Here is a 26,207-nt window from a genome sequence, read left to right as displayed (position 1 = left end):
CAGCCATGGCTGTGGCTGGTGCTGCAGCCCCATGCTGACGTCTGCAGCTGCCTCTCCTTCACTTGGACATGGTCTGCACTGGGCTGGGAAGTGCTGCCAAAATTCTGTCAGGCCTGCAGGCTGGAGAGGCTGAGGTGTGCCCACTGCATAGACCCTGTCCTTCTTGTAAGCAGAACTTTCCAAATGCACAGGCCCGGCTGAAGGCAGGCAGGGTATGGGTAGTCAACCCAGGTAGGGCTCATTTTGTGGACCTGAATGCAGGGACAGAAGGCATGCCCCCCGACGCTGGCCACCCAGTTATATACAAAAGGAAGGCTCCAATGCAAATGAGTGGGTTGGTGGCAAAGGCCTACACTGTGAACCGGCTGCCTTCAGACGGGATGGAAAGGGGTGTGTTCCATGGAAATGAGCATGTGCATCTTTTTATAAGTCTGGCATTCCAGAAGTTCTTAATGAGAACTCTGTGTTTACCACTACCATCATCCACCTTATCAAATCATTGAGTGTGGACAGACAGCATGGCCATAAAGCATCAACATATACTTTATATTGAACCAGCTGTATGACAAAAGGACGACCAACCTTCTACTAGCAACTATCATTCCTCTCCTCCACCACCAGATTTCCATGTTTAAGCCTAGGCTAACCCTTTGGTAACCTGTATTTACCTTAATGCTCCACTCCCAGCTTCTTGACAGAGGCCAGTACAGACTTGTGACTTGACAGACACACTTTTGGTTGGGACTGTGAACACTCTCTTCTTCCTTCATTTCTAACCAGAATTCTAGGTGGAATTTTTTTTTTTTTTTTTTTTAACAGAGATGCGTTCTCGCTTTGTTGCCCAGGCTGGTCTCCAATTCCTGGGCTCAAGCAATCCTCCCAGCTCAGCCTCCCTAAGTGTCAGGATTACCGTCATGAGCCACCGTATCTGTCCTGAACATATATATTTTAGATGAAATATTTGGCCGGGCGCGGTGGCTCACACCTGTAATCCCGACACTTTGGGAGGCCAAGGCAGGCGGATCTCGAGGTCAGGAGATCAAGACCATCCTGGCTAAGATGGTGAAACCCTGTCTCTACTAAAAAATACAAAAAAGTAGCCATGTGTGGTGGCAGGCGCCTGTAGTCCCAGTCACTCGGAGGCTGAGGCAGCAGAATGGCATGAACCCAGGAGGCAGAGCTTGCAGTGTGCCAAGATCGTGCCACTGCACTCCATCCTGGGCGACAGAGCGAAAACTCCGTCTAAAAAATAAATAAATTAAAAAAAAATAAAAAAAAATTGGTCTTTTAGGGCTTTTATGGGCTGAATTGTACCCCCCATCCCCAAATGTGTACTTTGAAGTCCTAACCTCCAATCTCAGAATATGACTATAATTTGGAGACAGGGCCCTGAAAGGGGTGACTGAGTTAAAATGAGGCTAGGCTATTAGGGAGGGCCATAATCCAATTTAGTCACACCGAGGCACACCAGGGATGCCTGTGCAGAGGAAAGGCCAAGTAAGAACACAGTAAGAAGAAGGCCATCTACAAACCACAAGAGGCCTCAGAAGAGACCACACCTGCCAGCACCTTGGACTTCTAGTCTCCAGAACTGTAAGAAAACAAATTTCTGTTGCTTTAAACTACTCAGGCTGTGGTACTTTTCTGTAGCATCCTAAGCTGACTAATATGGGGCCTTCTGGGCTACTAGGAGCCTCCGGACAACTGAGAGGGACTAAACTAAGCCAGGGTCCAGAACTACACTGTCCAATACAGTAGACACTAGCCACATGTGTCTTCAAATTTTTTAATTCATTAAAATTAGCAAAGGTTTAAAATTCAGCTCCTCAGTTGCACTATGTTAGGACATTCTCATCCTATGGGACAATGCTGGTCCAGAAAAGAGAAGGCTCTAAATCTGAGAGAACATCCAGGAGAAAGTTTTCTAACCCAGCTCTCCCAAGGGAGGAAGTGAGGCAGTGACGAGAACAGACAGAGTGAGCATACACCTGATGCTCAACGCGGAGAAAAATATTTAAATAGGGCTCTTAAGCTTTTATTGGGCATTATCTTTGTGTGGAGGTAATTCATCAAGCAGTCTTCTGACTAATTCTGACTCTAAAAGCAAGATTTTTTTGAGACGGAGTCTCGCTCTGTCGCCAGGCTGGAGTACAGGGGCTGTGATCTCGGCTCACTGCAACCTCCACCTCCTGGGTTCAAGTGATTCTCCTGCCTCAGGCTCCAGAGCAGCTGGGACTTCAGGTGTGCAGCATCGCGCGCAGCTAATTTTTAGTAGAGATGGGGTTTCACCATGTTGGCCAGGATGGTCTTGATCTCTTGACCTTGTGATCCACCCGCCTCAGCCTCCCAAAGTGCTGGGATTACAGGCATGAGCCACCGGGCAAGACTTTTTTTTTTTTAATTAATGCAGGACAAAATTATGTACTCAAGCAAACAGCAATTATGGAGTACTTATAACTCACGAAGACACTTTGATAGGCGCCACACAGGGGCAGAGAAGAAATTTCAAAGCATGTTTTTGCCTCAAGGAGTAAAATGCCTAAAACTTGTAAACATCAGAAAACAGGTAGGGAGGATTATGAAACGACAAGCGCCTCAGAAGTTCAGAAGGGGGCATCCCAATCCCAAAGGCTTGGACAGGCGGCTTTACCTGCCTGCACTTGGAAACAGACCTTCAATACCTTTCTCTGAAATAAGAGAAAAGGTCTTTCCCTCTGGAGCCCCTACACCCTCTCTCAACTAGTTCACTTCTCTCCTGCTGCCAACATCAGCAGTCAGCCCTAAAACTCTCAATTCCTTAGAGCTCCTCATCGCAAGCCCTTCACACCTGACACTCTTCATAAGGCCAGTTCTCCTCCCCAATAGCCCCATGGCTGTGCCAAGCACACCAACTGAAATACCACTCTGAGTTCTGTTTCTCACGTTCCTGGTCCCCTCTTCTGAACAGGGTGGCACCTAGAAAGCAAAGCCTTGCTTTCTAATGTGCAGCTTTTAATTTGCTGAAAACTTGGAGCACAGAAAACTGAAAATAACCCTATTTGCCTAAAAAGTATTTCACCCTTAAGGATCCATACAACCTTCATCTCCTCTACAGGATTCCCTGCCCTCCTCTCCTCTGAATCTGTATCAGCATCTGTCTCCACGGTGCATCAAAAAGACATCTCTATTACTGCCCTGATGACTTTCCCATCAGAGCTGTTCTTACATATGTCTAAAGCACAGTTCCTTGAAAGCAGGCCCAGCTCCTTTCCCATTACACAAGCATTCTTTCAAGGCGTACTGGGTTTAATCTGTAATGTAAAACAGAAGCTAACAGGCTAGAGCTCAGGCACTGTGCTAGGTACAAAATTTCCCTGTTATCTGAGAGGAGCTCTTCTCTGAGTAGTCTGTTAGCTTCTCAATACACAGACACTGTGTGATATTTATTTTGACTGCCTGGAAGCCAACTAACTTCTGGTTCTCAGCTGCACTGTGAAAATATGAAGTTGCCAGAGAGCTGAGATACAGACAGTAGTAGTATTAAATACAGTCACATTAAAACCAAGTGAAGAGCAGGGACTTTCGACCTATTAAGAACCTGTACTTAATAATTTTCACATCACACTAGGCAGTCTTCAACCTCCCCTTGTATTGAGTTGAACCAGTTAATGATTACCTGGCTTTGATTAAGTTCCCCTTTCACAAAGCGCAACTGCGAAGTACCATAAATGATGTTTAGGAAAACCAGACACACCAGTGACCCTTAGAACTGGATTATTCCTCCCAGGATAACAAATAGGAAGCCTCAGGAATGCTTGCTTGCAATCAACCTTACCCAGCAAGATCTGGTTACAGACCTGCAGTATCACACACTCAGGTATGTTTCTCCAGGCTTTGGCTTTCTCTGACCTGCCTGATATGCAAAGGGCCTCGGCTATTTAAAGCATTACATTAAAAAATCATGTTTTTACCCTGACCCAAACCCTGGTAGGCTCCAAGAACAACAAAGCAGGACTTACTGCCATTGTCGTCAGAATCCTCACTGCTGCTGGGAAGGCGACCTCGTTTCATGATCTCCCCGGGAAACAGCAGGCAGCCTGCAAAGCAATGAGACAGCACTTAACCCAAGATGATAATACACAATCATCAAGTTGTGCTTCAGATGGCAGCCCAGGATTCACAGCAAACAAAAGCAAACAAAAGGCTTTAAGTAGCATTTGAATTGTAAACAGTAAAAAGACCAAAGATACATAATTAGGTACAATCATTAACAGACCAGGTTAAAAAAGGAGGGGGAAGGGTGGAGAAGTCACGTATCAGTAGGTCTCCCAAAGGTGCCAGGTTTCTTTCTATATTCCTGTGACATTATTACTATAACTACTCCAGGAGTATTTAGCTGACTGGCAGCAAGCACTGCAGAAAAAAATCCACAGCAATGAACACTGTACTGTGCTTCTTCACTACAGACAGATTCATATTTTATACGTACATGTTGGGGGTGGGGTTGTGCCTGGATGTGTGAATATTTACACTGCACTGGGCATGATTATGCTTCTCGGGCAAATTATACTAAAATAACCCTAAAAGGCGACAGAAACAAAACAAATGGGGTAATGGGAATGCAAATGTCTCCTCCAGCCATCTCCAACCCCACAGATGGAACAGGAAGGAACCACAGACATTATACAATTTTGATCCAGACCCCTCCCTTTCACATTAAGAAACTAAAGCCAAGAAAGGTTAAGCAGCAACTTCCCCAAGGTCATGCTGTGGGAATGGAGCTTCTAATTCCAAATCCAATACTATTTCCCCTCCACTTCACCTCAACTCCCTTCAGGACAAATACAACCAAATCCAGCCAAAATAAGAAGTCAGTTTGTACAAAGACCCAGGGCACCTGGCCAACTCCTCCCAGGTAGCTGATGATAACAGAATTCTAGCACTACCCTCAAGTATGAGAAAGGCTGCATTTAGGTAAGAAGGCAGTGGACTGAGACAGAATGGCCAGTCAATGAACGTATACAGATGATCTCACGGTTACATTCACACAGGGCAGCTCTCTAAACAAATACAAAAAGCTTTTCCGAATTAAAATTACTGATCAATCTGACATCTTTAGGGCACTGGTCTGTCAGTTCAATGAATCCGAAAGAGGAAAGGGAACTTTTTCAAGTCAGAAAAAGTATGGTAGTCCATCACCTACCTACGCATCGACCCCCTCAGAAAAGTACATCCTAACCTCCTCCTCATTGGGAATTACAATATGTGTGATGTGGTGTTAACAATGCAAATGTGGCCAGGCGTGGTGGCTCACCCCTGTAATCCCAGCACTTTGGGAGGCAAAGGCAGGAGGATCACTTGAGGTCAGGAGTTCGAGACTAGCCTGGCCAACATTGTGAAACCCCATCTCTACTAAAAATTACAAAAATTAGCCAGGTATGGTGGCGGGTGCCTGTAATCCCAGCTACTCAGGATGCTGAGGCAGGAGAATCACTTGAACTCAGGAGGCAGAGGTTGCAGTGAGCTGAGATCACACCACTGCACTCCAGCCTGGGCAACAGAGACCCTGTCTCAACACACACACACACACAACAACAACAACAACAACAGAAGTGAGGCACATAGGAATGGTTTGGAGAAAAAAATGTGGAAAACTGGGCTGGGCGCAGTGGCTCACACCTGTAACCCCTGCACTTTGGGAGGCCGAGGCGGGCGGATCACAAGTTCAGGAGTTGGAGACCAGCCTGACCAATATGGTGAAACCCCGTCTCTACTAAAAATACAAAAATTAGCCGTGCATGGTGGCGCGCGTCTGTAATCCCAGCTACTCAGGAGGCTGAAGCAAGAGAATCGCTTAAACCCAGGAGGCGGAGGTTGCAATAAGTGGAGATCACACCACTGTACTCCAGGCTATGGGACAGAGTGAGATTCCGTCTCAAAAAAAAAAAGAAAGAAAAATGTAGAGAACCACTGTGACTGAATAAGAAAGTAATTTTAAAAAACTAAAACTCTACTCTAAAAGGGCCTATAAAAGAGCAGTCAAAAAACCCTAAACTCCCTTTTCCTTTGACAGGTCATTTCACAGTTTATCACCCTTTGTTAAAATTGTATATAAGCCTTCAGGTCTAACTCTTTTTGGGTTTTTTCTCTTCGGTGAAGTCTCCTTCCCTTTACCCCTACGTGGCACATAAAAATATCAACATCATGAAGTTTGCTTGCCTTTTCTCCTGTAATGTCTTTTGTCATTTAATTCAGACTCGCGTGAACTGAACCTAAAAGAGTAGATGAAAAGTTTTTCCTATACTACACTTAAAAAGTGGATCTACACAAATCACTCAAATATTTAGGTCCCTAATCTATAACTGCAATATTTTATATTTCCTTCCTGAGAAACTCACCCAGTTAAAGTCTGTAGGTTTTTTATCAATTGATTCTTCAAAAGCCATTAAAACGATGTACCAAGAGAAAGCCTGAACATGAGTCCTGATCAATATGGGTCATGAGCTGTATTATGGACATGCTTTGGAAGCTGGGGTTTCATGCTGTAGGCATAGTCAAGTCCTAAAACCCACTCCATCCCTTTTCCAAGAGCCCCACTCACCCACAGCCAGGCAATCTGCAACTTGGCCTGGGGCAAGCCCACTCCAGCCCTCAGGTTCCATAACCAAGAAACACGTGTGGTCCACTCCCTATTCGACTGTTTTCTCTGCCCTGTGTGTGTCAAAAACACCAACTGCAGACAGCTAAGCTCTCCAACCTTCTAGAGAATGCACCCCGGGTCCCCTCAGGATCCAGCAAGAGGTAAAAGGGAAAAGGGAAAGGCAGAGGACCACTCACTCCTAACAGCTTCAGCTCCCCAAAGCCAACATTACAAAAGAGTGCTAAAAAACATTGGTACTAGGCTGGTCGTGGTGGCTCACACCTGTAATCCTACCACTTTGGGACACCAGGGCAGGAGGACTATACTTGAACCCAGGACCAGACTGGGCAACATACGGAGACCCCTATCTCTACCAAAAAAATAAAAAATTAGATTTACCTAATAGAGTAGTTTTAAAAATCTTTTTGAATCAAAATACTTACTTTCCAGCTTTCAAACACAACTCCCTGAGGAAGCACTTCAACAGTCACTAAATAAAGAACGCGAGCATTGGCCAAAATACAATGATGCACCTAAACACACATAAATACTCTCTTAAGGAAAATTATTCAAGTAAAAGAAGAGTAAAAATAGTATTTTCTTTCTAATGAAATCCATTTTCATCCACCCTGAAGATCTTGAGTAATGAGGGTTTGAGAGTGCTGTATTTGCTTCTCCAGGGAACTTGGCACAGTAATGGGGGTTAGTGCTCGGCAGAATTTCCTCCTCTGTGGCTCTAAAGTACTTAAACCTTGACATCAAGCTGATTTATCTCACCCAGGATTACTTACTGTATCAGAAAATCAAAATATATGTTACTATCTTTAAGCTACACAATACAGTGGTTGTATGCTGCAAACACCTGCCCCAATAAAAGCCAGCATCTGCATCACACCTTTGCTGACTCTTAGGGCAATGGCTAATTACTATCTAGACAGTAGTAAGGTAAGTAATAACCAATTAAAATGGCTATTCACAACACTCCAAAGTAGCAAGAAGATATAATGGCACATAATGCAGCCAACAAACATTTGAGTATCTCATATATTAGGAGGTGCTGGATGAAAATTACTATCCCTGACCTCGTAGAGCTTCTGGCCTACTTGAGGAGACAGGCAAGCAACAGAAATTCAATATTGTTTGTGCCTGACAGTGGTAAATAGAGTTCTACAGGAATACAGGAGGTGGATAAAAGTCAGAGAAGGCTGATAAGACTGAGCTGAGTCCTGAAGAACAAAGAGGAGGTAGTGAGAAAAAGGAGCATGTTTGGGGCAGAGCACTGTACTTACCAACACATGTGTAACACAGCATATTACTCTGGGTAGCATCTTCATACACATCCATTCTCACCTTATAGCCAATTGCCAAGGTTTACTGATTCATAACACTATGACTCTTTGAAGTCCCTGTATGCCCCATGGGTTTGTCCTTCAACTACTTGTACATAGAAAGCTTTAAACACCTATTCTCCAAACTATGATTTCTTCCCACTTCCAATTAATACTATAACAAATTAATTACACCCCATGAGGTAACCTCATCAAACTACTATATGCAGATCTCTCCCTCCATTCCACATTACAAATAGGTCTAAGTCCAAACTGTCCAGCCAAAAATGAAGTTTTCTGACTTCTCACAGCTTTACTCAGGCATCTGTTCTAGCAAGCCCCAAGACCCAGAGCTTGCACTGGTTGGGCCACGCCTCTTCCCTGAACACTCCACTTTCTTTCAGTTCTCATTCTCTGCTAATGCTGCTCCTGTTGCTTCTTGCTCCCTACCTATCCTAATCCCACCTCTTTTCTGGGGCTCAGTTCAAAGTCACTAACCACTCCAACTCCAAACACTTATATTCTGTACTGCTCAGTTCAACTTTCTTCCTCTTTTAGAACTTTTTCACTTTGCTTTTCAATGCACTGTTACCTTAATAGTATCATTGAAAAAAATTACTCATGACACTTGTTAGAAATGGTAAAGCAGATTTTACTCAAGGGGGACCATGGTGGTAGGTACAGGGAACACTGCAGTGGGATCCTGCAGTGGGGGACGGAGACTGAACGCAACTCAGATCCCAACAGAGGTGGAGATCTATAACCAAAGAGCAGGGTGGGGTCAGTGGATAGAAGATTATTAAACAGAAATATCAAGGATAAGGGGTTTATGGCTAAACTAATTTGTTAGGACTATTCTTGAAGACAGGCCAGGATAAGATAGGACAGAGTGGTCAGATACCCAGGTGAAGAATTTTCCCTAAACTGATTTTAACAGGATTTTTGCTTCAACTGGATTCAACAATACTACAAAGAGAAGGCCATGGTAGTGCCCACTCATGTGGAGGACCAGAGGAGCGTGACTAAAGTTTTGGTCAAAGGAGTCTTCGTCAGTATTCAATCAACTAAAGCCTTGCATCATGACTTATATGTTTCGTGTGTGTCTCTAAAGATTACAGCAATTTCTGGAGAACACAGATTCTCTCAACTCAAATATGAAATAAACACAGAACAGAGGGCCAGGCGCAGTGGCTCCTGCCTGTAATCCCAGCACTTTGGGAGGCTGAGAGGCAGGAGTATTATTTGAGGTCAGGAGTTCGAGACAAGCCTGGCCAACATGGAAAAACCTCGTCTCTACTGAAAAAAAAAAAAAACACAAAAATTAGCCAGGTGTGGTGGTGCATGGCATCTGTAGTCCCAGCTACTCAGGAGGCTGAGGCAGGAGAATCACCTGAACCGAGGAGGAGGAGGTTGCAGTGAGCTGGGCTTGCGGCACTGCACTCCAGCCTGGGCAACAAGAGTGAAACTCCGTTTCAAAAAAAATAAAGACATAACAGAGAAGGGGGACCATGATGGTAGGTACAGAGAGCACTGCAATGAGACCTTGAAGTAGAGAACAGAGATTGAACCCAACTCAGCCTGGTCAGAAACAAGGCCTCTCAGGGTGGCTACAACAGATGCCCTCAGAACTCTGGATCCAGTCGACACGGCTCACCCTGACATTGTGTCTACATTTCCTCAAAACTGATGCAAAGTTATCCAGTTTTTCGGAGCCTGGAATGTCCACTTGCCATGAGAAACATAATAGCTACAGAGACAAAAGTGCTAGTTAGTGGGCATTTGGGAGTCCGACCAAAAAGAGGAAGACTACCTAGGAAGTTAGATTAAAAACAGAACACTGCCTGGAAAGGCCACTGGCCAAAGACCCTGGCTGGACCAGTTACTTAACAATCCTCTGGTGTCTCTACTCCACTCACCGCATGAAGAGATGCACCAAGACAACTGAGCATCTGTGGCAGCTGCTGGAGAACCATCTATCTCCTCGGGAAATGCAAACACATGCTTTACCCACTGGCCCAAACCCCTATTTAGATGACATGCGGATCACTCTCTCCTTGGATCCCTTCTGTCATATGGGTGAAAATGCAGTACATTAGCTAACATTAATTTGAGGAAAATTTTATCAAGGTAGATGTGAGAGATATGATGAACAAGATATGGAATGTCTGCGCTGCAGGAGCACATGGTCTACTTGGAGGAAACATCAAATAACCAGACAAGTGGCTTCAGTGCAGTAAGTGCTATAAAAGTTACCAGATTACTGCTCACATGCACACGAGACAGCAAGGCACCTGAAAACCTTGAAATTCACATTCCTCTGACTGAAACTGGGAAAAGTCTGCCCGCAATAGATTGAGAGGAGCGACTATCTGAAGGAACCCATCCCTAGGGTGGCTCTGGAATTTGAGTGAACAAGTTCAGTGACCTGGGCGTGGTCATGACTGATGTGATGATTCTAAGAAAGAATGAGAACCTCATGGACAAGGAGAGAAGGACTTTTACAAAAGAATAAGAGGGTGGCGCACAGTGGCTCACACCCGTAATCCAGGCACTTGGGGAGGCCGAGGCAGGCATATCACTTGAGGCCAGGAGCTCAAGACCAGCCTAGCAACATGGTGAAACCCCGTCTCTACTAAAAACACAAAAAGTTAGCCAGGTTTTGGTGGTGTATGCCTGTTGTCCCAGCTGCTCAAGAGGCTGAGGCAGGAGAATCACTTGAACCCGGGAGGCAGAGGTTGCAGTGAGGTCGAGATCATACCACTGCACTCCAGCCTGGGCAATATAGCAAGACTGTCTCGAAAAAAGAAAAAAAAAAAAGAACAAGATAATTAAGAATTTGAAGATGTTTATTCAGTGCTATTCCTGGGAAACAAGGACTGATTTGAGGAAAACAAACTGTCCAGTTACTAGAATTACTTACTCTCTGTGGTGGAACAGGGCTCATTTATCAGGCCATAAACTCTATAGCTATAATAAGGATTACACCCTAGTGATTTTAACTGTCTTATGGCACATATGCAGAAAGACTGGTTTCTCTCTCAAAGTATCAATTTTATCTACTGTTTCCATTTTTATTTATTTCACTCATAAAGTTCTAGAAGGTACTCAATTAAAGACCTCTACATACTTTTATATATCACCCAATGCAATACTATGTATTAAAATAACCTACTGAATGCCTTAGTTCCCGTACTGTTACCTTACGTTCAAATCCACTTTACTGAATTTGAGATGCTTTTACTTTAATATCTAATTGACCTTTAACTGGAATAACTTCTACTGTATTCATTTTTAAATTTACTGATGCTCTTCCATTCTGTCAAATAGCTAAAATCAAATACCTAAAGATACTAAAGAATGTATTTTCAGAAACCAGGTGGTCTTACGTAAAACTAAGTATTTCATGAGCTACTCCTGTTTTTTGTTTGTTTTCGTTTTCTTTTTTTTTGAGACAGAGTCTCGCTCTGTCACCTAGGCTGAAGTGCAGTGGCTCACTTGGCTCACTGCAAGCTCCGCCTCCCAGGTTCATGCCAGTTTCCTGCCTCAGCCTCCGGAGTAACTGGGACTACAGGCACCTGCCACCACACCCTGGTTAATTTTTTTTTTTTGTATTTTTAGTAGGGACGGGGTTTCACCATGTTAGCCAGGATGGTCTCAATCTCCTGACCTCATGATCCACCCGCCTCAGCCTCCCAAAGTGCTGGGATTACAGGTGTGGACACCGCGCCCTGCCACTCCTTTCTATTTAAGTTCACATAGTTCAAATTATTTTTTAAACACTAGGTACCTAATAAATTGATTCCTAAATTACTGATCATAGAACACTCCCCCAAAAAGATACATTACATTCTTAATAGGTCACTTTTGTCTTCTATGGAATATACAGTTCTAAATACCCAAATATAATGACCTATAACTTAACAATAAAATCTGTCCACCTGTCCCTAAATGAATGTGAAGGAAACCCAGCTGGTTTCTTACCTCAGTTTTTAAAGTAAACATTAATCACCTAAATATGAAGTTTTCAAATTGGCAACATTATCTAATTCATATGCTCACAGAATCTAAAAATACCACTATGACTATAACTCAAACCCAGATTCTCAATTTAACTAAAGGGTTATATCCAGTCAAAAAAAAGTCATAGATTTAACTGACAAATAGCTTAAATCATAAGCATTAATGTTTTAATCTTGTCTAAATATCTCAAGCAAAAAAAAAGTGCTCTTTATAACGTCATACATCACTTATTTAAGGAAAATGCTGGCCCAAGCTAATACAGAACCTCTGGAAAGAGGTAAAACTTACAAATATTCAGATGACAAGTTTACATTAGCAATAAATAGCCACCTCCTCCAAAAGGAAAAAATTATAACTGACCAGATAATAAATAACTATAATATTTACTCTTAGGAGCATTACTCATAAAGCCCATGTACTATAATACATTAGTTCACTGTAAATTCTTTATGTTATTTTTGAACTCAGATTTAAAAATCAAGAAAGCATTTTTCAAGACTTTAAGGAATTTATAAATTTGAGTGGTTCTGAATAAATCACAAGCAGCTCTCATTTGCCAATTTATAAATAATCCAATCACTGCTTATGAGCTCTAAGGCAATCTATTAAACCCCTTCCAGGACTCTGTAATTGCTGACTCAATTAAGAGTCAGCAACTGAATAAGAGCAGCTATGACAAAACATTCCTATCATTTGTACTTGGAATATATTTTTTTAACTTCCCTTGACATGGGAGTAAATGAAATCACAACCAAACAAAAAAGGCAGTCAGTCACCATGGTCTCCAATCTTGAGCTTTTATCCCTATTTCCATCTACTCAGAATTCTTTTCTGTTACATCTAAATGCTCAGATGTGGAAAGATGCCCAAGACATATTAGGAGAGAAAAACAGGCAAACTGCAGGAAAAAACCCAAAATACAAAGCCATTTATATATAACAGGAGGAGAGAAAATACCTACAGCAATAGATTGTATATTCACAGAACATTTCTGCAAGAACATAAATGTTCATAGTGGTTATCTCTGAGAAATGTGACCAAAGGGTTCCAAGACAGACTGAGTTGGGAACTTTTCCTTCTCTTCATGACCTTTAATATGATTTTAACTTTTCACCATGATTGTGTACTAGACTTTTAATAGTAAAGATTTTTTTTTTTTTTTTTTGAGAGACAGAGTCTCGCTCTGTCGCCCAGGCTGGAGTGCAGCGGTGTGATCTCTGCTCAGTGCAACCCCAGCCTCCCGGGTTCAAGGGATTCTCCTGCCTCAGCTTCCCAAGTAGCTGGGACTACAGGCGCATGCCATCATGCCTAGCCAATAGTAAAGATTTCTTTCTTCCCTGCTCCTCACTATATAAAAGACCCTGGAAGCACAACTTCTTGCCCCAATGCAAAGCACCAACCTATAACGAGCAATCATCAATAAACTATGTATATGCCACCTCTTTCCTGAGATGCAGTAGCAAAGACTTGTCTTGCTTTAAAAGAATATCTGGTGCAAAGGTGCAGAAGAAAGAAAAAAGGTAATAATGCCATAAAATGCTATTATCCCCTATTTGCTTGATTAGGTCATCCCAAACTTCAAAAGCTCAAGTTTTTGAAACAGGTAAAAACAGCCAACATTAGTAGGAGGTCACTTAAAATATACGCAATAATAATAGAAAAAAACTAACCCAGACAGGAAAATTAGGGTTTAAGCTATCTTTAAAGAACAAACACAGGCCGGGCGTGGTGGCTCATGCCTGTAATCCCAGCACTTTGGGAGGCCGAGGCAGGCCGGATCACCTGAGGTCAGGAGTTCGAGACCAGCCTGGCCAACATGGTGAAACCCTGTCTCTACTACAAATACAAAAATTAGCCAGGCCTGGTGGCGGGTGCCTGTAATCAGGTTGGTGGTCTCAAACCTAGCAGCTACTTGAGGCAGGAGAATCGCTTGAACCCGGGAGGCGGAGGTTGCAGAAAGCCGAGATCGTGCCACTGTACTCCAGCCTGGACAAAAAGAGTAAGACTCCATCTCAAAAAAAAAAAAAAAAGAATCCATTTCAACTCCTTATCCATTTCCACAGTAGTACTACTTTGGAAAAAATAAAAATAAAAAAGGCTACGTTCAAGAGGTAGCTGGCAAATACGCCATTCCTTCCACCTGTGGCAGGCATGGTTGATAAATTAGGCCATTCTTTTCCACACTTCCAGGCATATATCTTCAGAATCCTTCTTAATGGAGTGCTACCACCCAGAGAAATAAAGCCCATTTGCCCTATATGTCTTATTCCTGGTCTCAGTTTTCTGACAATTTATCAGGGAGAGCTAGGGTCAGATTAATCTCTTCAGAATATATAAAAATGAAATGTTTATTTTTAAAATGAAATGTTTATTTTTTAAAGCATTTCACTGAAATCAGGAGTTTGTGTTCCACTCTGCCTTGGGGGTCTCTGAACCAGGTACTAATTTCTATAATACAAACATACACACCCAAATCTTCATGTCAAACTCTAAAAGCTCTAATCATTAGACACTTTAGGAAAACCAAGTGCTTCTGAATGAACGAAGGTAAGAGTAAGCATGAGAAAGGATTCTGCAACCCATTATTCCATCCTTGGTGGAATAAGCCAATAAATGCTAAATGTCTACAGGGTAATTTTAAAAGATTTTTAAATGCTCAAACCAGATGCTCTTATACAGGATATACAAAGCAGCTTCTGCAGAAACCAGACTCAACCAGCTAATGACAATTACACTGTGCACAGATTGAAATGCAGCTGTTTTTCAGGAACTTTGTTCCTTGATTATACCCAGTTGTCAGAAACTATCAGTTACCACTAACAATGTTAAGTCACCAAAAATTTTTAAAGTACTGTTTTAAAAAAAAAAAGAGAGAGACTCCCAATGTTGTATATTTGAAGATCTAGATGACACACTTGACAAAAACAGCATTCATACAATCATCCAAGTTACATATGAAAACAAACATTTCATCACAATTGTATAAGCCTTGTTATTATGATCATGGAAACCTAAGATGGTCTCAAACCTAGCAGCAAGGTCTAGAAAGCACTCTCTGAGGCTGAAGTCCGAGTCTCACAATGTAGACTGTGTCTACAAGAAATCTTCCCAAAAGAAACCCATAAAATCATAAATAACTGCAGACCTAGAGAGGATTTCAAAAACAATGTAAAATAATTTAATACACCATTCCTACTTTTAAAGAGGAGTACATGGAATTCTGGATGTTTATCAACTTGCACAAACACACATAAGTAGATCCAGTGCAAAGGTAGTAGCAGAACCAAAGACCAGTTCCCCAGGTGGGTGGGCAGGCCAGCCACCTCCTCCCAGATTCCTGGACCATGGGCTTCTTCCTCCTGGATGTACACTGGGATTTAAAAAGAGGTCATGTGAATGATTAAGGCCATGATATGTTATCAGGGAGCAAAAACTGAAAATGTAACCAATGAACAATAGTCTGTTAACTTGGAAACTGAAACACAAATTCATGGCAAGATGGTCACAAATGCCATTCATTTTGCCTAGTGGAGCACACAAAAGGTAAAGCTGGAAGACGAATGTGTCAGCAGTTCCTTAAACACTACCACAGGAGAATGAGTTCTCCCGGAGTGGCAGGCATTAACTTCTGATTGGTGTGACACATACACCCTACTTGACATTATCTCCCTCTGTAGCAGAACCCAATCTTACAATACATATCCTCTTACACAGGGCTTCTTAGCTTGACCCTCCTGGAGGGTGTGAGAGATGACCAAGGTATTTGTTCTTACACATTTTATCCTAAAAAGGGATCTAGGATCAGAATCCCAGCTACTCCGGAAGCTAAGACAGGACAACTGCCTGAGACCAGGAGGTTGTTGAGCTGTGATCATGTCACTGCACTACAGCCTGAGCAACAGAGAGACCCTGTCCCAGAGAAGGAAAAAAAAAAACCTGCCATTGCACTCCAGCCTGGGCAAGAAGCGCGAAAAAACAAAAACAACCCACAGCCCTCAGCACAGCCAACTACCTCCAAACAAACTTTTAATTTCAACTTGTATTCTCAGGTTCCTAGAAGGGAGCTCAGCCACCGGCAGAATCAAGTAGCTGCTGTGTCTTACTATAAATCTGGGGAGGCCAGGGAGTGATGGCCAAAGTGGGCAGAATCTTTGAGCTCAGGAGTTCGAGAACAGACAAAAAAACATAGCAAACTCCATGTCAACAAAAAATACAAAAAACTAGCCAGGCCTGGTGGGGGATGCCTGCAGTCCCAGCTACTCGGGAGGCTGAGTGGAAGGATCAAGTGAGCCCTGGAATTCACACCACTGCACTCCAGCCTGGACAACAGGGTGAGACCCTGTCTCAATCAATCAACCAACCAACCAATCAGGGGTCAACAGCCTGTTTCTGTATGGTTTTTAAGCTAAGAGTGATTTTCACATATTTAAATGGTTGAGGGTAGCCAGCCAAAGAACATTTCATGACATATGAAGTTTATAAAAATTTTACATTTCTATATCCATAAATATCACGGTCACATTCATTTTGCCCATGGTTGCTCTGGCACAGCTGCAGACTTGTGACAGACCGTATAATCCACAAAACCTAAAATATTGACTACCTGGCTCTTTACAGAGAAAGTCAACTGATCTCTCCTATAAATTAACAGATCAGTAGTATGATGTTTATAAACCACCATTATGCGTGTTTAGTTCAATGTGAATCAATTACCAGGTGCTGGACAAGCACCCGAAAGCTTACAAAATTAAGGATCAGACACAATCACTCCTTAAGAAATCCCTAACTATGGCCAGGCACGGTGGCTCACGCTTCTAATCCCAGCACTTGGGGAGGCTGAGGAGGGTGCATCACCGGAGGTCAAGAGTTCGAGAGCAGCCTGGCCAACGTGGTGAAACCCCATCTGTACTAAAAATATATAAATTAGCTGGGGGTGGTGGCACGCGCCTGTAATCCCAGCTACTCGGGAGGCTGAGGCGGGAGAATTGCTTGAACCCAGGAGACAGAGGTTGCAGTGAGCCCAGATCGTGCCACTACACGCCACCCTGGGTGACAGAGCAAGACTCTATCTCAAAAAAAAAAAAACAATTCCCCCCTACCTAGAGTAGGCAATAATCAAAAGGAGGGCACTGAGGCGACCTCTAAGCAACTTAAATAAAGGCCACAGTAAAACCTGTGGGTTTTTCTCAAAAGAAAACCCCTGAGGTTTCTACTTGGGGCTAGTGTACACAAGTTTTAAAAACTTCTAACAAGCTTCTTACTTTTCAAGTTAATGACCAATAAGCAGAAAAATCACTGTTCTCAACAGACATTTTAACTACAATACACGGTAACAGTGGCAGTAAAAGGATCACAGAGAAATCATAAAAAGAAGTCACCAGAATTTAAACACTTAAACTAGAATCCAAGGATGTGCTTAAGGGAACACTCATGTTTTCTGGGGGAGAGAATCCATGGCTTTCAGTTTCAAGTGTCCCCAACTTAAAAAGTTACAAATCACCAACACACAGCCTCTGTATGTTAAGTGCATCATTACATTTCCACACGGAAATAACTGATGCTTATAAAGATGACAGAGTAATCAAGAAAAATTTTAAATTGCATTTAGTGTACTTTGTGCTAAACTAAAGCAAGTCATGACGTTCAACCTCAAGCAACTTGCTAATAATATTGCTAGTTCTTGTTCCTTACCCTAGTGTAAGTGAAGAAAAAAAAAAAAAGAAAAAAAGATTATTTTATTCCTCAGTGTGGACCCACACCACTGAAATCTTCCGTTAAAGTAAGTGCTTATAAACTCTCATGGAAGATGCCACGAATTCTCAAATTAATAAAATCTCCTGCACAGGAGACACTAAATGATCAATAGTTTAAAATACTACCACCAGCCACACTGGTACACACCTGTAATCCCAGCCACTCAGGAGGCCAGGGTGGGAGGACTCAGTTCAGGAGTTCAAGACGAGCCTGGGCAACCTGAGCAACACAGTGAAACCTCATCTCTCTAACAAAAAATATAGATAGGCCGGGCGCGGTGGCTCACGCCTGTAATCCCAGCACTTTGGGAGGCCGAGGCGGGAGGATCACAAGATCAGGAGATCGAGACCACGGTGAAATCCCGTCTCTACTAAAAATACAAAAAATTAGCCGGGCGCGGTTGCCGGCGCCTGTAGTCCCAGCTACTCGGGAGGCTGAGGCAGGAGAATGGTGGGAACCCCGGAGGCGGAGCTTGCAGTGAGCTGAGATCGCGCCACTGCCCTCCAGCCAAGGGGACAGAGTGAGACTCCGTCTCAAAAAAAAAAATATATATATATATATATAGACAGACAGATGCAAATTGTGAGCACTTTCGAATAGAAAACTGGCCAGGCACACTGGCTCACGCCTATAATCTCAGCACTTTGGGAGGCCGAGGTAGGTGGATCACTTGAGGTCGGGAGTTCAAGATCAGCCTGGCCAACATGGTGAAACCCCGTCTCTACTAAAAATACAAAAATTAGCCAGGCACGGTGGCATGCGCCTGTGATCCCAGCTACTCCGGAGGCTGACTCATGAGAATCACTTGAACCCACTGCAGTGAGCCAAGATCCCACCACTGCACTCCACCCTGGGTGACAGAGTGAGAACCTGTTTCAAAAAAAAAAAAAGAGAGAGAGAGAGAGAGAAAACTGTAGTTTACTTCCCTCAGCAAATAAGCCCAAAAGAATCTAAGGTTTTAAAAATTAACTTTCTTCGGCCGGGCATGGTGGCTCACGCCTGTAATCCCAGCACTTTGGGAGGCCGAGGCGGGTGGATCACACGGTCAGGAGATCAAGCCCACGGTGAAACCCAGTCTCTACTAAAAAATACAAAAAATTAGCCGGGCGCGGTGGCAGGTGCCTGTAGTCCCAGCTACACAGGAGGCTGAGGCAGGAGAATGGTGTGAACCCGGGAGGCGGAGCTTGCAGTGAGCCAAGACTGCGGGACCGCACTCCAGCCTGGGCGACAGAGAAAGACTCCTCTCAAAAAAAAAAAAAAAAAAAAAATTAACTTTCTTCAATTGCTCTCTATCACATTATGTCTCACCTCTACCCGAAGAACCAAAGGCAAAAAGTAAATACTGAATTTGTTTTAGAGTAACCAAAATCTGGTCACTGAACATTTATTGTGTGCACATCGTATACTATGGATCTAGAAGATTAAACGTAAAAACACATGGCCCCTTTCCTAATGATAAAGGCTTTCCATTCCAAGTCTGGTAATCTTTATGTTTGTGCTTTGAGGTGAGGAAAGGATCCTTAATAAATCATTCAAGTCCTGCGCTAGGAAAGGTCCCATTATAGCCAAAGCTTAGCATCAGTTTCTTCCATTCTATTCCATGACACCCAACCTTAAACTTACAAATTGTTACTCCTATGTGTAATTTAAAAAGGCCCACCGGCCGGGCGCAGTGGCTCAAGCCTGTAATCCCAGCACTTTGGGAGGCTGAGGCGGGTGGATCACAAGGTCAGAGATCGAGACCATCTTGGCTAACACAGTGAAACCCCGTCTCTACTAAAAATACAAAAAAATTAGCTGGGTGTGGTGGCGGGCACCTGTAGTCCCAGCTACTCGGGAGGCTGAGGCAGGAGAATGGCGTAAACCCGGGAGGCAGCGCTTGCAGTGAGCAGAGATAGCGCCACTGTACTCCAGCCTGGAGGACACAGCAAGTCACTGTCTCAAAAAAAAAAAAAAAAAATAGGCCCTCCAAGGTCATTTTCTTGCATTTATTAGGAGCGCAGAGTAACTTGCTTCATCAGGGCTACGAACTGCAAAAAAAGAAAAAATCAAAATAATGCATACACGCTCATGATCACAAACCAAAGTTTTCATATGAGAAATACACTAGGCAAAGGACAATAGACTCAATTAAATCTCAACTTTCTGAGATATTACATTCCACAAAGATAAAAAGAACAAACATAGTAATTGTCCAGATTGTAAACACACGGTCATATAAAGTGCCGCAAGGACTTGAAAATGGAGACAACAGATTTAAGACTTTTAAGGAAACAACTTACCTGTCTCAGGAATTAAAATACTTTCCTAATTAAGATTGCTGATGCCTTCTAAGAAACTAGAAACTCCAAGCAAACCCACCCTTCATGTTTAAAAAAAAAAAAAAAGGTATTGTTGAATATGGTGCCAATTCTCGTACAAATTAAAGGCTTGTACAAGAGAGGAAATAAGTTTAAACGTGACGTAACTTTCACTGTTTTAACAATCAAGCTAAACCTCTTAATGCCAACCCAAATAAAAAGCAAGGTGTGTTTGTTAATATGTCATATTTCCCTCCACAAGATATCTGTTTAATAAACCTCATGGGAAAACCAGTTTTATAATACAAAGTCTGACAGACCATTAACTGTAATGCTGTAACAGGTGCCCCATAATACTAAATGACAGGGAAGAGCTTCACAAACAAGAAAGTAAAGCAGCAAGCAGAACTGTGACAGATTCCTGTGCCTCCTCTTCACTCTGACCAAACCCTAAAGAGACAGGATGTAATCCGTGTTTGATATCTTGATGTTTACTGTTCCAACTACCTCAGTACTGAAACACAAACATCTGAGAAATCTTTTTCCAACAAGTCTGTGGAAAATAACATCAAGTAAGCAAATTTCCTTAAAGTATTTTTCTAACAGATGATCTCCAAATCTAACATTTCCAAATTACAATAAATACCATTTTGACTTCCTGCTTTTTTAAAATCCAGGCAACTTTATTCCCAAAGGTTTGCCTCCTCAGTGTCAGATATTCTGTCAAAAAGTTACTTAAGGGAATCGACTTAAGGGAAACGACCAAATGCAATAAATGGTCCTTTATTAGGCAGTGGTTTAGACAAAGCTTCTCTATTACATTACGGGGCTAAATGGGGAAATCTGGACACATCACAGTAATAGATGATATTAAAACTAACCAAGCTAGCTGACAGGAAAAAAAAAAAGGTCCTCAACAGTGGGGTGCAGTGGCTCACACCTGTAATCCCAGCACTTTGGGAGGCTGAGGCGGGTGGATCACCTGAGGTCAGGAGTTGCAAACCAGCCTGGCAAACATGGTGAAATCCCATCTCTACTAAAAATACAAAAAATTAGCTGGGCGTGGTAGCAGGAGCTTATAATCTCAGCTTCTCAGGAGGCTGAGGCAGGAGAATCACTGGAACCTGGGAGGCATAGGTGGCAGTGACCCGAGATCGCACCATTGCACTCCAGCCTGGGCAACAAGGGCGAATCTTCGCCTCAAAAAAAAAAAAAGGTCCTTACAGATGGTATGTACATGTATCTCCTTTTTATTAAAACACACATGTACATATAGAGAAAATTATCTGAAAAGTAATACAGTAGTCATCTAAGGATAGTAGCAATTTGTTTTTATATTTGTTTCCTTGTATTTTCTAATTTTCAAAAACGTACATGTAACACTACTTGTGTAATAACTTTTTAATTAAAAGCTCCTTAAAGTCAAAAATCAATATCCACCACGTGCAATGTGAGATGCAATGGAAATCTGCTTTTACTCTCACCTAGTCCTCCAAGTTTGCTTTTTAGGTCATCTTTCTTCCCCAACCCCCTAGGCTAAGCAACAAAACACATTCCTTAAACTCCAATAGGTTTTCTTCCTCTAGTTTCACCCAGACACACTTATTTTTCATTGTTGTCACTGTATAGCTACTCTTTCAACCTTGATAACTAATATAAGTAAAGCACTGGTTTACAGGCAGAAGAAAACCGGTCAAGTGAAGCGGGGAGAACTAAGAAGGTGTGTTTTGTTTCCTTTTAAATGAACACATATCCACCTTTGTTAAAGTTAAAATACATGTGCAACCAACCCAACTTTTACTAGAAAGCAGTCTGTAATCTTAAAGATAGAATCAAGTTCAAGTTCTACCTTACTTTCAGACACTCCCATTATCTCTAATAAATAGGGACGAAAGGAAATAGGAGGAAACCTAACACTTAAACAGCTTAAAATTATATTTATTCTACACATTAAAACGAAAACGCCAAGTAAAAGACACTTACAAAAGTATGCAAACTTTGAGGAAGACAGCAAAATACCAAGAAGAAAGCCTTCTGATTTAAAAGTGACAGTAAGTAAATGAGACTAAGATCTTTGGGATAAAAGGACAATAAAAATTCTGGGTTGCATGTACTTACTAAGAGTGTTACTCACAGAACATCCCATTTAACTCCTCCCACATATGTTGCCCACCTACAACAAATTACTACATCAAAAGTGTTGAGTCAATATAAGTATGGGCATAATGAATGCTTCCTTTCTCCACCTATAAATGATTAAATCTTGATCAGTTGTGATTTGATCAAAATGCTACTTACTATAAAATCTCTAACCACTGGTGAGTCACTACCTAAATCAGCTTTCAGGGAAATAATTTCTATCTTAAAACTAGTTCATTAGCTTTGAAAGGTATTAGCCTTGAGCTACAAGTAGCAAGAGAGCCATGGCGGGTATTATAAAAAGGAAAAATAGTTCACCTAATAAAAACCTTTGGGAAAGAACCTCCCAAGCATTCCCATTAATGGAAACCTCAGATCCTCTCCTACTTTCCTAAAAACATAGCTGTCTTAGGTCATTCACTGCAGCTGTCATTTTACAAAAGAAAATTTAAATTCCCTCTTGGCCGGGGCAAATAGAGGGCGACAGCCCCTTGCCCCGGCCGAGGCTAGGACGCCGAGGCAGGGCGCCGGCCTCCTCGTTACTAGAAGGCAAGCTAAAGCTCCTTTTAAACGGTCTCCGGAAGACGACGCATTCCTAACGGGTTTCGAAGGCATGTTTAAATCGCCCGCTTTTTTGTTTGCTCTCAGCATTCACCGGCGCCGGGACTGCGGTCGCCCCCGCCCGCTTGGGGTGAGAAACCTGGGGCCAGCCCTGCCTGGGGCGGCGGGGGGGAGACAGGGGGCGGGGTGAGACCCGGGACGCGCCGAGCCGGGGTTGAGGACTCGAAGATGAGGAGCTCCCGTGGGAGGGTGGCGGAGTGCGGGGGGAGGTGAGAAGGCTGAGGATCCCAGCAAGGGGGTCACCCCGGGGTTGGGGGGGAACTGGGACGCCGCCCCGCAGCGGCGAACACTGCGCGCGGCTCCCGCCTCCCGCCGGGGAATACGCAGGGCCGCGGCTCCGCGCGGCGCCGCCCCCTCCCTCTCTCCCAATCCTCCTCCTCCTCCTCCTCCTCCTCCTGAGGCGACAGAAACAACAGCGCGGGAGGAGGGGAAAGTAACTCCCGGCACCTCCGCCGGAATTAGCCCCGGTGCAGTGATGACACCTTCTCGTGGCGCAACCAAGCCCCGCTCCCTCCGCAGCGGCGTCCCCGCCGCCGCCGCCCTCTCCATTTGAAAGTGGCCACCCCCCGCCGCCGCAGCTCCTCCCGCCCCGCCGCCGCCAGCTGCACCAATCCGCTCGGCCCCAGTTGCAAATCAAACGCTCCCTCGCGTCCAGAAGCCACTTGCGCCGCTGGAAACGGCCGCGCCGTACCCCTCCCCGAGTCCCTCCGGGGCGGCACCTTCGGTCTGGGGCGGGTGCGCCGGCGAGAAACGGTTTTAAGATGGGAGCGGCAGCGGCGGCGGCGGTGGCGAGAAGCTCCGAGCGGGCTCGGCTCCCGCTCCCGCTCCCGCCCCCAGACAGTTCTGGAAACTGTGTATCACCTCTGTCACAGGAAGCCATCCGGCGAGGAAGGCGGCGCGGAACCAACAAACAAACGCCTGCGGCCGCCCGCCGGAACCGGCGCGGGGACCGCGTCGGGCTTCGGGCCGTTCCCGGGGCGGGGGCGCGGCGGCCACCCCCGCGCCGCGGGCTTTGTGCGGGGCGGGTGCGGCGGGCCGGGCGTCCCCGCCCCCGCAATCCCCCACCCGGGCCGGGGCGGCGCAGCTGGGACCGTTAGGTGACGCTCCGGCAGCGACGGAGAAGCAGCGCCTCGGCCGCCGCCCGCCCCCATTTCCACACTGGGCCGCCTCTCCTCAAACGCCAGAGGCGGGCTACAAAAGTTGGCCCCGGGGCCACCCAGCACCTGCCCACGTGCCGCGGAGGCTCGCTCCCGGGTCTCCCCCGGTTCCCTCCCCCCGCCGCCCTCGGCCGCTAGGTCACCTATTACCGGTGGGAGGGGAGAGAGGCTGCTATTTAAACGCCCGCGGAAGTTGAGGCACCCCCACTGGCGGGTGCCGTGCACCTGCCTCCCGCCGCCGCGCTCCGCCACTTTGAGCAGCAGCCGCGTCCTCAGCCCCGCCTCCTGCCTGAAGGCGGGCGGGGGGGAGCGGGAAGGAGGTGGAAGGGATCGAATTTCTCCAGCAAATGGGACCGTTCCGACAGGATTCGGTTCCCCGGTCAACATTCCACATTCCATCCCTCTCCCGCATTTGCAAGCCAATGCCGAGCAACCCGGAAAGCCTGCTGGCTACCGAACAACAGCCCCCAACTCGCAAACACAGACTCACAGGCACAAGACACGTGCACTGAAGGGCTCTGCAACTTGCAGTCCCGGGGTACACACTACACGTTCATTTAAGGAAGCAAGGAGACCAAGAGACCCCACCCCCACAATTTGCAGATGGTGCCAAAGGTTGCAATTTGCAATCCCCTTTAAGTTCATGATTAATCGGTACTTTGCTCTACCAGCCGCCAACTCCTACCCCATTTCATCGATGAAGGGGTTTTACACTTTACAAGCAGTCGCGCTGTAAGTAAAAGATCTGACCACTGGAAGCCCAATTCGGAAGAATTGCCAAGCTGTCCCTCCACCCCCGCCCCCCACCCCCCTCTCACTGCCCTTGAATTGATGCAATGAATATTTTGGACATGTGGCGACGAGGTGACAAGAGCCAGGGCTGCGGCCACCACACACAAATGTACCTACACACACCTATGTTTGGACAAATACAGTCCCACCACACACACGGTCTCACACACTCTGGATTCATGTATGTACGCGAACCTGCGTTCTGCCATTGCCATCTGTCTACCAAGTTGCTACTATGCTTTCCACTTCCATGCAGCCTAATGCACTTTGGCTTTCTATTAAAAAAAAAAAAAAAAAAAAAACCTATAAACTAAAAGCAACTTAAACTGGGCTTCTGCTCCTAAACGCGTTTAATTGATGATTCACCTGAAAACCGCATGTTCTTCGCAAATCCAAAAGAAGAAATAGCTCTAAGTCTTCAGCCCCCCAAATTTGAAAAAAAAAATTATAATAAAACTTACTGATCCAACATAGATCAATTCTCAGGATCCAAAAATCATCCTCTCCTCCTCCTCCTCTGGCCCCCGCCCCGGCAATGCCCAAGTTACTGGTGGGATAGTAACGCTGCGCTCAGCGGCTGCCTCCCTCCCTCCTAGCTACATATCGAGAACCCAATCTTTTGGCGCCATATTAATGACGTACTATATTATTTCCACTAGGCAGCGACCTTCGGCATTAGATTACTCCCGAGAACTCCCGAGCAAAGCAACAAAACCATCAAATATGGCTGAGCCTCTCGGCTCGTCCTGCCGCCGCCGCCGCCGCTGCCGCCGCCGCCGCCGTCGCCGCCGCGGGACCGGGACGCGCACACGGACCCACGCGCAGACACACGCGCGGCGCGCCCACCCCGCGCGCCCCCCGCGGCCCGCGCGCGTACCTGCTGCGGAGGGGTTCGGCCGAGGCGCTGGGCTGGGCGCCGCTCGCTCACTCGGAGCTGCATGAGTTCGGGCCGCGGCGGGCGGGCGAGCGGGCGGGGAGCCGGGCGGGCCCGTGCTCTCGCCGGCGCGCACACACCCGGCACTCGCGCACGGAGGCACTCTCGGTCTGGTTTGGCTTGTTATGGAGGAAGGACTGTGTGAATCAAACTCATTTCTGGGTCACTGCTGCCACAGGGGGGAGCACTTTAATCCCTTGCCAAAACGAGAGGGTGGGGACGGGAGGGCGGAGGGAGCATGCGGGGAGCCCGCGGCTTGGGGGGCTCGGGCCCTCGTTAACTCTTCGCAGCCCTCGCTGCAGCCGGCTCGGCCTGCGCCAGTCGGGGCTCGCGAAGAACGGCACTGTTCAGCTCTTAAAGTCTCTTTCCTTACTTCACCCACCTTGTGAGCCTAGAAATTCTTGAGGTGTCTCCAAGCAGGGAAGTGGGTTTTTAAATTAGCCCCTTCAAACTGCTGTCCCAATTTCAACTCTTGTCTGACATCTAGAAATGGATTCTTTCAAAATAGTTTAAAATTTACGTAGATTAAAATGTGGCTATTGA

At 45.1% G+C, this 26,207-nt stretch overlaps 1 protein-coding gene across 8 annotated transcripts in view; it reads right to left on the bottom strand.

The window, feature by feature from the left end:
- The window catches only part of JADE1 (jade family PHD finger 1), a 67,067-nt gene extending 41,271 nt beyond the window's left edge, over nucleotides 1-25,796 (bottom strand). Inside the window, exons 1-2 of one of the 8 annotated variants that reach the window (XM_007999793.3) lie at nucleotides 25,608-25,796; nucleotides 3,999-4,076 (exon numbers count right to left, since the gene is read on the bottom strand). In XM_007999793.3, the coding sequence (XP_007997984.1) occupies nucleotides 3,999-4,050 (52 nt within the window). In that variant the 5' untranslated portion in view covers nucleotides 4,051-4,076; nucleotides 25,608-25,796. The other 7 variants (XM_007999794.3, XM_007999797.3, XM_007999796.3 and 4 more) reach the window with 7 other exon arrangements.
- Between the last annotated feature and the right edge of the window lie 411 nt (nucleotides 25,797-26,207).

This window comes from Chlorocebus sabaeus, chromosome 7, assembly GCF_047675955.1.
Source record: "Chlorocebus sabaeus isolate Y175 chromosome 7, mChlSab1.0.hap1, whole genome shotgun sequence".
NCBI lineage: Eukaryota > Metazoa > Chordata > Mammalia > Primates > Cercopithecidae > Chlorocebus > Chlorocebus sabaeus.
This window is presented reverse-complemented; position numbering and strand designations above follow the sequence as displayed.